Raw genomic sequence first — 14,232 nt, 5'->3', positions numbered from 1 at the left:
AATGAATAATGCCTGATAGAAATGACAAACCTATCTACCCTCATCCAAACTTTATCAAAACAAGCCCCACAAAATTTGACCAATATAAAACCTAAGAAGTATTACCTCTAAGCGTTAGATTCTTCCCTCTAATATAAAACCTAAAAAGTATTACTTCTAAGCCTTAGATTCTTCCCTCAAATATCATGTAGTTGCTAACATATTAGATCCATTAATCAACCAAATTAATATTATTATCTTGCAATTAATATTGTAAGGAATACTACAAACAATGTTGATTTTGTAAATACAGATTACTTGAAAAACAAAATTTTCTCATTATTGGCAAATCACTTGGTGGTGAGGAATTTACTTGTTCTATTAAGGCAGCAATGACATACATAAAATTCCATTCCATGTTTAGCTCATCATCGTCGATGGCCTCGGAGAAGGCAGATGGGTTTCAGTGATGAAAAAGAGGAAAATCAAAAATGTTTTTCAGCGGCGGCAAGAAAAAGAAAAATGACAAAATGTGTTTCAACGGAGACAGAGGAAAAGGAAAATGACAAAATGTGTTTCAGCAGCGGCAGAGGAAAAGGAAAATGTGTTTCAGCGGCGGTAGAGGAAAAGGAAATCAGTTTGGCTAAACGTTTAGGGCGTAGTCGCATAGAGATGGGCGTTGGGGCGGGAGAGGAAAAAGAAATCAATGAAAAAATCAATATCTCTTATGATTAACGTTCAAGGCCAAGAATTAATTTAATATTATATATATATATCATTTGTGGATGTGTTTAATATTAATCAACTTACTTCCAAAAAAACAAATAAATAAATAATTTAATAAATTTTGACATTGGACATTTTGAAGTTTTTGACTTATAATTTCATAAATTGAAGATTAAGAGTTCCGATTTTTATGTAACACTAAACTTGGTCTTACATTTAAGATTAAGAGTTTCAATTTCTATTATATTATGTTAATAGTTTATATTTAATTTACCAATTATTAAATTAATATGAATAGTGACATTATATTTTATTTATGTTTGAGAAGAAGTTATATTTTATATTTAATTTAATTGTCAAGGATTTTTCAGGGCAAGTTAAGTAATTTACGAGTCTGGTTTTTTCAAGTAGACAGGTAATTTTTGAGGGCAGCAACATGAGGGATATTTTCGTGCGGGGTTGGGGTGAGGACCTGCGGGGACACACATACCCCCAACCCCGACCTGTTAATGGGGAATAAAATTCTACCCATGCCCGCCCCCATACTTGAAAAAATTGGGGAATCCCCGATCCATTTGGGACGAGTCCCGAGCGGGGCTGGTAAAACACCCATCTCTACTACCCTTGGGTGGGTAAAAATGAACAATTTTTTTTATAACATAAATATTTATCTTATCTTATTATTAAATGGATAAAATGTTACTCTTTTGTGAGGCAATTTCTCTTAAAAAAGAAAGGAAATATAATCATATAATATTAGACTTAAAATTAATTAAAATTAGTGGGCAAGCACTGGTTAATTATTGTCTCATTTATAATATTGCCCAGTGGCAATTAATGTAGGTGACACAAACATTTGTAACTGCAAATTTTTGATGACATAAAAGCATTGTCTTGTTCCAAATTTTTGATAAAAACAAGATCCGGCTGTCATTATAGCACATGCATGAACCCTCTTTAATTTAATTTTCCTTTCAATTGCTGCACTGTCTTTTGTTGTCTTAATTAATAATAATATTAATGGCACAGAAATTGATGGAAAAAGAAATTTTAATTAATTAAATTAAGGCAATCCCAGTTGCAATTGCCCCGTTACGGTAGAAATATAATAATCTTCTTCCATTTTGCCCCCACATTGTGTTTTAATAATTATATTTTTTTTTTTTTTCATAAAAATAAAGGAAAAAGAGAAATTCCCATTTAGAAAAGGCTTTGAAATAACATTGATGATTTTTTTCCTTTTCAATATAAAAAACAATTAAAAGAGAGATATTTCCTTTGGAAATGGCATTATATTGAGTTAAATAGCATTTTATTTTATTAGAAATTGTCGTATACTGTAACAACAAACGCTTAGATTTCATTAAAATTATATAATTAATTATCAGATATTCATTGAAAAGTATATAGATTAATTGGTTGACTATTGTAGTAAAATCCATTATGGTTGTTGTATTCATGATTCGAAACTCATGTCCATGGGGTCATTATTGTTGCGTTTAGCATATTTTCAATGGTAGTTATAGAAGTTTTCAATCATACATTCATCATTAGTATTTCAGGAACACGATAAATTTATAGTTCGGTAATTTGCCGAATCTTGTAAAAGATAAGAGTAATGCTATATGTATAAAAAAGTCTTACAAAATTTGTGTACAAACTTATATGACACAAAATAAATGGAAGAGTGAATATGATAAGTTTGACTTTTTATATTCACACTTCCATTCATTTTATACCACATTAATTTGTACATAAATTTTTGTAAGATTTGTTTGTACATCTAGTATTATTAAAAAGATAAGAGTGTCTAAAAAATTTCCAGATATTTGACTTATATTTAAAGTACCAACCCAAAACTTTTCCAAAGTGAAAAAAGATTTTATGATGATTAATACTCAATTATTCATTTAATTTATTTTCAAAAGGATATAATTGATAGTATTACGTTGGAAATTAGAAAACGTGAACAATAGAGCAACATTCTATTAATTTCTCTTTCAATATATAAAAGAAAAAAAAATTGTAATACAATAATAGTAGAAAATGAGATCGATCGATCGACCATTGTTAAGTTATTATTTTTATGAACTGATGAAATTAATCAAATATTGTTGTAAATAATGGATTTGATCCAGTATATATAACCATTTTTTATTTACTTGATGCAAATTTGAGTTAATTAGGACAATAATTAATTAATACTGAGAAAATTAATCACTTAATTATATAGATTAATTTTCTGAATTCTAATTAGAGAGAAGAAGTAATTAATTAACATATATTATTTTTTTATTAATAAGCTGAATGAGAACTGAGTACTGCAACTCTAAAGATAAACTCATGAAAATGAAACCCTAGATTTTTCAGTACTGAAGCTAGAACTTCAAAAACCTAATTTCAGCTTCAAGCTGACTTTCTCAGCATTCTTAGAATGAAGCTTCAACTCTAAGTCCAAATCATCACTCTCGTCGTCCTTCTCTGGTTCTCGAGTAAAAAGATCTAATGTGACTCTCTCAGTTGATGATGATGATGAAAACATCTTTGAAGATCCAGCCCTAGGGCTCCATAACCCTAAAAGATCTTTGGTCTGAAGCTGCAACTGCTTCTTCTTCTTCTTCTCCTGAGGCTTGTAAGAAGATGACGATTCATTTTTGCAAGTGAGCTCGGCAGCGTCATCCGGTGGCTGAGCTTTGGCGAGCCGTGGTGGTGATGGTGGACGTTCATCGTCATCCTCGTCTGAGGAAATGTGATGGGCTAAAACTGCAGCGAGTACGGGATTCATGGGTGGCGCACCTTTCTTCCTCCGGATAGGCCTTTTTTTCCTGTGGGCGATCTGGTGGCCACCGCGAGCACGGCTAGATTTGAACACCCTTGAACAATTCTGGCACTTGTAGACATCAATATCAAGGACAGAGTTACTAGCAGTAGTAGTAAGTTTGCTTTCAGCAGAGCTTGCTTCTGCTTGCATGGTGAAAAACTAGGGCAAAAACTAAAGAAAAATTAACGACACAAAATCAAAAAGAGTTGCAGAGAATCAAAGAAACTCAAAACGGAGGTGATGATGAAAACAAGAAGATGAGTTTCTGACAATGAGAAAATGAGCAAGTGAGAGGTATGTATTTAAAGGAAATTTCGGACTTGAAATTGGGTTAAATTCAATTCAATTTAATTAAATTCAATATTAATTTAATTAAGTAATTAAGTTTTAGAGACAAATGTCACTAATTTTTTCTAATATCTTAGTGTGTAATTTTGGATTATGTGTAGTGTTTTTGCCTTCATGCATTGGGCAAATAGTTTCTAAGTATGGCAAAGCTTTTTGTTCATTAGCCAACTAAAATATTTAATTATGAGGCTGGTGTTTAATTAATTAGATACCTTTTTTTTTTTTCTGCTCAAGATAATATGGTAATTAATTTATATGATAATGTCACGCATCAAATATCAAGTTTGGATACAATGTTACATTGTGCCAGTGTATTTTACACTGATTTAATTTATATTCGTATTTACATTTACAGTTCTTGCGTTATAATTTTAAGAGTTTTACTTCCATGCATCAGTTCAACTATATATATCATAGAAAAACCTTAGAATATTATATCATATTACAGATTTGAGTGTGGCTGATCATCCTCTCGGACTAGCTACTGAATATGGATAATCGTCTTGGTAAACTATTGCCTCATCAACTAGCTAATCAGACGCGAGCCCCTCCTCGGGCGGATTTCTCCTTCTGTTCCACAGCCTACAGGGTATTGGCAGTTGTTCTTAGTTGTTGTTCCCCTCCCAAGGGCAGGTTCTTACGCATTACTCACCCGTCCACCACTAGAAACACTAGTTCCCGTTAGACTTGCATGTGTTAAGCATGCCACCAACATTCATCCTGAACCAGGATCAAACTCTCCATGAGATTCAGTTTGTTCTATGGGTGCCATTCTTAGAGGATAGCAATTTAATTTTCTCTTCATTAATTTTCTTCGAATATTATCGTATCAGTACAGCCATGTATACTATAGAAATATTGTTTGACTTCTTCATTAATATTCATGAAAATCTACAATTAGAATATTATTAGCAAGAGCACAGACTTCATATACTTTTATATATTATATAGAACAGAAAGATTTACATTTGAATCCAAGACAACAAAACACAAGACAAGAACAATAACATAAATTAAAGAACAAAAAGCATAATTAATTAACACATAATTATTAGTAATTAGGAGGTTTAATAATTATTAGAGCTTCAGAGTCAAGTCCAGGTCATCAATTTCAGCTCCATTAATGGCGCCCCTTGAACTCGAAGAAGCTTCACCTTTCTCATCACTCATCAGTTTCAGCTCTGGAAGAACAACGTCCTCCTTCTTCCAAACTTCTCCTTCCTCATTTGAAAACGCCACAACCTCAATCTCCTTCACGTACTCATCATCACCATCATTGGATTCACCCAAATACTTCAGAAAAAAATTTTCATACTTCTTCATCGTCTCTTCAGTCTCCCACAAATACACAATCTCATCTTCAACAAACTCATCACCAAACCCGAACCACGGCAATGACGCCACCTCACCTGTCCCGAACCCGTTTGGTTTCGCCGCTGGCTTGGCCAAGTAGTCAATGATTTGGTTCTGTTCTTCAACTTGGCTCCCGTGATCGTTGGGGTAAAGAACCGGGTTGTCTTCGATGGCTCGAAAGACGCGTTCCTCCATAGCGACTCGTCGCTCTTCGAGGCGCTCTCGCCTGTGGGCGTTCTGGTGGCCGCCCAAGGCGTTTGGGGTGGGGAAAGTCTTTTTGCAGCGGTTACACATGAAGGCACGGCGGCGAATGTTGACGTGCTTCAGCCATGTGTCTTTGACTGCTCCGATGTTTGAGCTTCCGGCGGAATTGGGTTTCGCTGCTGCCATTTTTGTGAGCTTGAAGAGTGAAGAGATTGAGATTTGAATGTGAGAGTCACTCAAATGGATTGAAGAGGTGCCTGGTTTATAGGGTTTTTATAGAATTTTCTTTTATCATCATTTATTTATTTTTCTTTTTTGCCATGTGCTTTTTAGATAAATTTATTAAGAGAATAAATAGTTAAAAATTTTGATAATTTTAATAGATTTTAACGTTTTCCTTTTTATAAGATGTAAGAGTGTAATAATACTACTTCCTGATAAAAAGATTTGTATTATAAAAAATTATTATAAAGGTGCATTTTATTTACAAGAACATGTTACTCGAAGAAAAATGATATTTTTAAGTCGATGATCGATTATTAGGATTACAGATATATATTATTTTAATCGTATTACAATGTATATATAAGATGTAAGAGTGTAATAATACTACTTTATGATAATAAGATTTGTATTATAAAAATTGATTATTTTATTTACATGAAAATAAAATATATTTTTAGATAGTTTGGACTAAAATAAAACTATTTAAAAAAAAATTATGGGTGTATTTATGTATAATATTACTTGAAGAAAAATGATATTTTTAAGTCGATGTTCGATTGTCGGGATCATAGATATATATTATTTTAGTCGTATTACAATGTATTTATAATTGTAAATTTAAATTAGTCATTTAAGTTAAAGATCTCAACCCTAATTGAATTATCAAAGTTGAGATAGAAAATTTGAAGCTATTTAGGGTTAATTAGTAAGATGTAAAAAATGCATGCAAGTGTGAAGTGGAAAACAGACACCTGGGTTTGATGATTAACCAGGGTTAGTAAGGCAACAAATGTAGCATTTCAATTCATAAGTCTAAACCAGCGTTAAGAGAGTGAGGGACTTGAAATGAAACCCTTTTGCCTTGCATCATTTATTTTGTATTCTTCTTCATCTTTTTCTAATTTTATAACTTTGGCTAAGTCATGTAGCTAATTAGAGCATGTTGTTTTTTTTTTGTAACTGGGATACCTGGGCCAGTTTACATGCATCTTAATTAATCTTCGGAGTCTATTGAATACCCTATAAACTCAAAAGACCAAGTAAACTATAATGTTATTGTGATATGTGGTCACAAGATTTGAATAAAAAAACTCAAGGAACGAAACAAATCTCTTTGACCGTCAGGCCAACTTTTTGAGGTTATTAGAGCATGTCGTTCCCATTCATATATAAGTAAAATTTACAATATATTGTCTCTCCAAGTCAAATTAGAATAAAGAAAAATCTTTGATTTTGCTTCAACATATTCCGAGTTTGAAACTAAGGTTTCCGCCGTATCTTCCAATCTTAAAAGAAGCGGAAAATAATAATAATGTTTAATCATGTAAGTAGTTATAAAAGACTCAAACCACATACCTTATGTCAGCAAACTATAAACCTATCCATCGGAATTAAACTGTAATAAGTAAGAACATAATTACCATGGTAATTAGTTCACTAACTAGATAAGAAAGAATCATTCAACATATATATGAATTGAATAATATTAATTGATTTGAGTAATCTAAAGTAAAGTGTGTCTCTGTCTTCATGCATGAATAGCCAAGTGGAGGGTGGAATCAAAAGGTTAGTCACCTTCCAAATTGTCTGCTTCAGTGAATGGGAGCCGACTCATTTTCAGAGATTTAAACCTAATTAAAGCATTTAATTTAATTCAATTGCTTTGGATTCTCTATTTAATTCTTTAAATAAATCTCATTAATATATCATACATATATATATTACACTCCATTTTTATAATAAAATCATGTGAGCCATCTAAGAAAAGGTCCTCTCCTTCCTTCATAAGTAATAAATAATTTCTTTGTTTTAATAGTGGGTTTCATGAGGGGATGTAGCTCAGATGGTAGAGCGCTCGCTTAGCATGCGAGAGGTACGGGGATCGATACCCCGCATCTCCATGTTTATATTAATTTTATCCCACCGAGGTATGACCGTATGAGGACATAAATACTCTCTCTCCTTTTACATCTATAGTGTATTCCATCATGTGGTTTCAACGTACTTACGTAAAGGACACTCGTTTTAAATATTAGTATTTTTGTTTTAATAACTGAAATAATAAAAATATCCTTCTAATAAATATTCAAAAAATGTATTAAACAAATAAATACTAATTGAAATTCGAACTATATATATATATATATATATATAACTGAATATCCATACACAGGACAGATCTATAGTATATTGAGGGTGGGCCACTCAAATTTAAAAAAAAAAATATTTATATGGAATTTTTTTTCTTTTTATGACAATTTCAACTAAAAACATAGAATATGAATATTATATGCTATTATATTTTATTTTGGCCCACCCTAACAAAATTCTTTTGGATCCGCTACTGTCCATACGGGTTGTTTGCCATGTGACACGTTTTGAAACTCATATAATTGTTTCATTTTGACATATAGGATTTGTGGTTGCTATGTGGTTGAATTTTATTGGTGATGTTGTAGAGAGATATTAATTGCTGAATTGGTATTCCAAATTCAAAGGTAAAAGCATAGCTATTTGAGTGACAAGTAGGACAATTTTTTTTTTTTTAACTATAAAATTGGTTTATTTTGGAGCTCCAGAATTGCTCTCTCTTGCCACGTTGGATATGTGGTTTAATGAGATATTTTTAACTCTAAGATTAATGAATACCCATGTTTGTTGTTCGCCATGAATACCCATGCGGATTGTTTGCCATGTTGCACATTTTGGAAGATCTAGAATTGCCCAATTTTGACACATTGGACAGTCAAATTGCTATATTTTGACACACTGAGTTGGTATTTATAGTGTCATTATAATTAATAATTAATAATTAATAATAATGATAATAATACAAGTGCATTGCATTGATATTCCAAAGATGTGAATTAATAACAAGTATACAGATGTATTGGATTGCTATTACTTATTGCATTGTATTGACATTGGAAAACTCTCTTCGTATTGAATTCGTATTTAATTGCGTTGGTATTCAAAAGATCTAAATAAGGGGTTATAAAAGGGGCGCATGTTCAGTTGTGGATCATTGCAATTTGTTAATTGGTGTCAACAATACGTTTGGTCTTTTGTTAATTGTTTATAGGTCATGTTAGTTTGTGTCAATAATACGTCTGTTCTTCATTTTTTTTTTTTTTGACTATTTATGTTTTTGTTGTTGTTTACAGGTCAAAGATCATGAATCGGCACTGAATAGAGACACAATGTATGATTGACATTGTCAGATGAGTTGTTATTTTGATTTGTTCTTATGAACTGTAAGTATATATATCTTCTAACTATTTTAATGTGAAACTGTAAGTATGTCTCCTATCGATTTTAACGGTTATTATTTGATTGAATGATTGTTTTTGTTCGGTCAATTTATTTGATTGATTAATTGTATTCCTTCCGAACGATCAGTCTGTTCCTTGATAATTTTATATGAAGATTAATTAACTTTTGTTGTTGCCGTTTCTACGTACCAGTTTTTATACGAATGGATAATTGTTCGTTAACGATGTTGACATGAAGGTTGATTACGTTTTATTGTGTTTGTTTTCAAGGGGATGAGGATATGCGTTTGTTATTTCGTTTGTAGAGTCATTTTTACGTTGCGTCCATTCTACCAATCGACCGACATGAGATGTTAATTTGTTGATTTTGTTGATTTCGTTTTCAGGTTACAGGGAAAAAATATGATGTGTTCATACAATGGTCAGCATGTTCTGTATCAAGTTGTGTTTATTAAGTCTTCGGTGAGGTTATTGATTTGGTATGTTTGTGGTTGCAGCCGATCGATGTGAACTACATGAAATAACATGAATTGATCAGCTTATAGTTTCGGCCAAATAGTGAGTATTTTTTGTTGGTATATTCATACTATAGGCAATTAGTTTTTCCCTATATTGTTGACGCTGAGTAACATTAAACGTTGATAGTTTGTATTTTGTTTAAAATTTTTTTTACCATTTTTTCTATCATGCTATATATTTGTCCAAGTTGATATGTGAGTATTTGTTTTGGGACTGAACATTTTATGTTAACAAGGCTTGTATGATATTGTTTTTGCTGGCTCTGTTTTTAGGTGACACAATCGGCCCTCAACTATTATCGATTTGTGTTGCTCGGTGCACCGTTGTCACAAAGTAGCATTATCCGATAGTAGTTGAGGTTCGATTTTGTGATTTATGAATGGAATCTTATTGTATCGGAGTTGGTCATTGTGGATGTCAACGATTCATCCAAGTCAACAGGAAAGTCCGCGACATAAGATTTGGTTATTCCAGTTCAGTGTTGCTGGATTGTGAGTATTGCTTTTGTGCAAGTTATTTTACCTGTATGAACATTTGCAGTTTGAAATTTAATGATGTAAGGATTTGTTGGTTGTTCAATATAAGGTGATTTTGAGATATTCAACCGTGTGTTCCAATCATCTATGTATTTATTAATACTCAGGCAATATATCAAAGGTGTACTTTCTAGATCATGATATTTTATGGGAATGAATTATAACAAACAAATCGAGTTTTTTAAACAAATTATAAATGCAATTAATTATATCATGGTTATGGTTCGGCAATGCAATGTAGACCTCGATGATACCTTCATCTGTTGAAATTTCAAGCATTCTTAAATGATGGATGAATTATATATCGGTGTTTGCCTTGTTGCCATTCTATAGCCAAATTGATGGTTTGACAGTGAAGTTATCGATCACAGCAGGCTTTGAGCAATCATAATTATGCACGATGGTTAGGCAACGAATTCCATACAATTTGTTAGACAATTTTTTAAAGGTGCCGAACTATAATATTAATAAAAAAATTGAAACGGCTCGAAGTCTCTTTCAATTGAAAATTTCAGTATCAGTATATAAACGATTAAGTTTATGATTTGCATTGTAATAAACCATTTGCTGTAAGATATATATTTATCCAAAATTGATAGGTACAGTGTACTATTATGTGATACTTTCAATGTGATATTAGTATTAATGGTCAGGATATCAGAATTTTGGTTGAATTATGAGTTAATGTACTTTCTTTTTTATTGATGTGTTCGGTATTATGATGACGTTTGGTATTCTAATATTTAATGTGGTTCTTAATATTGTGTTTTTATTAAAGTGTTGATGAAATAGATGGTATTGTTTATTTCACATAATAGTATAAGTTTGTATCATATGTGATTTAAATAAGAATTAAAGCTGTCCACATAAAAAAATTAAAAAAATGAATAAAATAAAAAACTTCCAGTCATCATTTAATTTTGTTATTATTGTTTTGTTGTTTATTAAGTGTTATTGAAGTTGATGCAATTTTGTGGATATATACTTATCTGAAAGAAATCGATATATTGTATTTGCTATGTATTGTTGTTAACGCGAAATTAATGTGAATTGTGAACAGTGTTTATCTGAATGTGAAGGGTTTTATACATAACTCTTGAAATTAATGTGTTTGTACATCATTAGTTAGTATATCAAACTATCCAAATTTCGTCCATCCTTAAATCATGGGTAAGTATCCAAATCTATGGTTTAGCACTGTTCCTAGAAAAGTTATAAGAAATTATAAATGTAATTAATTATATCGTGATTATGGTTCGGCAATGGAATATGGGTCTCGATGAAATTCTTAAATGATGGATAAATTATGGATCGGTATTTACACTATTACCATTCTATAGCCAAATTGATGGTTTGACAATGAAATTATCAATCACAACAGGCTTTGAACAAATATAATTATGGACAATGTTAGGCAGCGAATTCCATGCAATTCGTTAGACAAATTTTTGACGATGTCGAACTATAATATTAATAAAACATGGAGTGACTTAATTTCTCTTGAGTTTATATTAGCAAAGTTGCCAAACTATAATATTAGTGAAAAAATTGAAGTGGCTCGATGTCTATCCCAGATGAAAATTTTAGTATCAGTCTATAAATGATAATGTTTATCATTTGCATTGTAATAAACCATTTGCTGTGTTGTAATTTATTCAATATGTCAAAGCCGTGGTTTTTAAATCATGGTATTTTATGCAGATAAATTGTGCCAAACTAATCATGCAGCCCGATGGGTTAATACACTTACTTTTTCATTGATATGTTCGGTATTTTGATCATGTTTGGTGTTTTGATTTTTAATACTGTTCTTAATAGTGTTAGTATGTTGATATTGTGTTTTGTAGCTTTACAATTGTTCCTCTTTGATGCATTGGATTTGTACTATTAATAATTTTATAGGTGCATTCTGTTGACGCTGCAAATACTTATATATATATATATATACAAAATTGATTGATGCATTGTATTGTTATGTGATAAATTTAATGTGATATTACTGTTAACGGCCAGGATATTAGAATTTTGGTTTAATTATGGGTTAATGTACTTCCTTTTTGATTGATGTGTTCGGTATTATGATGATGTTTGTATTATGCTATTTAATGTCGTTCTTAATGTAGTGTTCTCATTAAAGTGTGGATGAAATAAATGATATTGTTTATGTCACATAATAGTATAAGTTTATGTGAAATGTAATTTAAATAAGAATTACAAATTAAAAAATCACAGTTGTTATTTAATTTTGTTATTATTGTTATGTTGTTTATTAAGTGTTATTGAAGTTGATGCAATTTTGTGGATAGATATTTATCCTTAAGAGATTTATACTTTGTATTTGTTATTTATTATCGTTAATGCGAAATTAATGTGAAGTGTGAAGAGTGTTTATCTGAATGTGAAAGATTTTATACATAACTTTTGAAATTAATGTGTTTGTTATATATATGTGGTTGTTTATGTTGTCGTATACGATTAAGAGGAATAAGTAAAGGTACTTGAAGGTACATCATCAAATCATTGTTTCCAAAAAAAAAAAAAAAAAATTGATGGCATGGTTCAGATATAGTTCATATTATAGGTAATGTGATACCTTCAATTATTTTCATTCTTCTATTGTAATACTGCATATGTTGGGTTATGAATTTGTCTATAAAAGCTACTAATTTTCGTATAATAATATTATAGAATTGTAATAAAGAAATTGACGAACAATATTGTAGTGACGATTGTAAATTAGTAAGTTCTTTTCTGGAGTTTAAAATTACAGTGCCAAATAAAAAAATCCTGCATACTATTAAATTGTGATAAGAAATATTTATAGTATGAATTAGATTATAACATTTGCTTTAATTGTAAAATCTCTATTGGGTATCGTTATTTCTTTTATTGAATTGTATTAAAGATGAATTTCTTTTGCAGGCAATTCATAACAATGTCTAATAATTTTCTTAATGATATTGATGAATCAAGAGATGATTGGATAGACATTGTCAGAGTATCTAGATTGTGGGAGTGTAGGAATTTCAGAATGGGTGACGAACTTATGAGCCTTGACATGATTTTGATTGATCAACAGGTATAAAATACACTCTAAAAATAATGTAAAGATTTTTATTTTTTGATTTATACAGGTTTGTTGAAATTTGTGGTTTTCATTGGTTTTTTAGAATCAAGTTATGCATGGCTCGATACCAAAGAATACGATTGCAAAGTTTAAAAATCAGCTTCATGAACGGTTGATATATTTGATCAGACATATAAAAGTTATACCATCTGCTCCCTCTTACAGACCTGTTGAGGGAAAATATCATATACAATTTCTCATGATCACGATTGCAGAAGAATTAAAAGAACCGAGGATTTTTATTTCGAGATATAAATTTGATTTTGCTGGTCTTAATGATCTTTAGAATATGACAAATGATACAAGGTTATTATCAGGTATAGTTAATTCAAATATTTGTATTTTAAATGCGTGAGAAATATTTTTGTATATCAAATATGATAAATTATATGCAGATATCATTGGAGTTTTGAATGTAATAGGAGAAATTGAAGAGATCAAATCAACAAAGACTAAAAAAAGAGACATTAGATTGCAGATGGCAGAGTAAGTTCTTTTGTTAATATTTTTACGTTATTCTTCCACTTAAATAATTTACACTGATATTAATTTCAAGGAAGTAGTTGACATTATGTTATGGGGAAAGTTTTATGAAGAAATAGGTGAAGATTTGCAATCAACGAGTACTAGCCCAATTGTCATAATAGTTACTTTAATGAATGTTAAAGATTTCCAAAGTAATAAAAATATATTACATGGAATTAATATATTTTCGATTACTAATTTATGTTTTTTTCCATTCAAGAAGATTATATCTAAATACAACCTCGGCATCTAGAATTTATATAAATTTAGATATTGGGGAGGTGCATTCTCTGCAGAAAGAGTATGTGTTTAAGAAATAGTTCTTTAAAGTAATTTCATGGATAGAATGATATTTAACATTTTATCTACTATTTGTTATTTCAGAATGAAAATTCTGCCAGTAATTCAATTACAAAAAAAAGATTATGAATCAAGTTCCAATTGAGAATGAAATGTTTGAGAATAGAACATCACTGAAACAAGTTACCAATCTCCTGTGGCATGATGTTGATGAGATACAGTATTCACTCAAAACGTTAAACTGATTATTATAACATAGTTTGTGAACAAAAATTATAATTGTATAGGTGATGGAGT

The 14,232-nt window shown here is 30.6% G+C and overlaps 1 protein-coding gene and 1 non-coding gene across 2 annotated transcripts; one reads left to right on the top strand and one right to left on the bottom strand.

Moving 5' to 3' along the window:
• Positions 1-3,091: 3,091 nt before the first annotated feature.
• Positions 3,092-3,676, bottom strand: LOC116137352 (transcriptional regulator SUPERMAN-like). The gene has a single exon (XM_031423037.1). The coding sequence runs from the start codon at positions 3,674-3,676 to the stop codon at positions 3,092-3,094; it is 585 nt and encodes a 194-aa protein (XP_031278897.1).
• A 3,808-nt stretch (positions 3,677-7,484) lies between these two features.
• TRNAA-AGC lies at positions 7,485-7,557 on the top strand. The gene has a single exon. It is a non-coding gene; the product is annotated as a tRNA-Ala (tRNA).
• Positions 7,558-14,232: the final 6,675 nt, after the last annotated feature.

This window comes from Pistacia vera, unplaced genomic scaffold (assembly GCF_008641045.1).
Source record: "Pistacia vera cultivar Batoury unplaced genomic scaffold, PisVer_v2 Contig323, whole genome shotgun sequence".
Taxonomy (NCBI): Eukaryota; Viridiplantae; Streptophyta; class Magnoliopsida; order Sapindales; family Anacardiaceae; genus Pistacia; species Pistacia vera.
The sequence above is the reverse complement of the archived record's forward strand: the minus strand, read 5'-3'. Positions and strand labels throughout refer to the sequence as shown.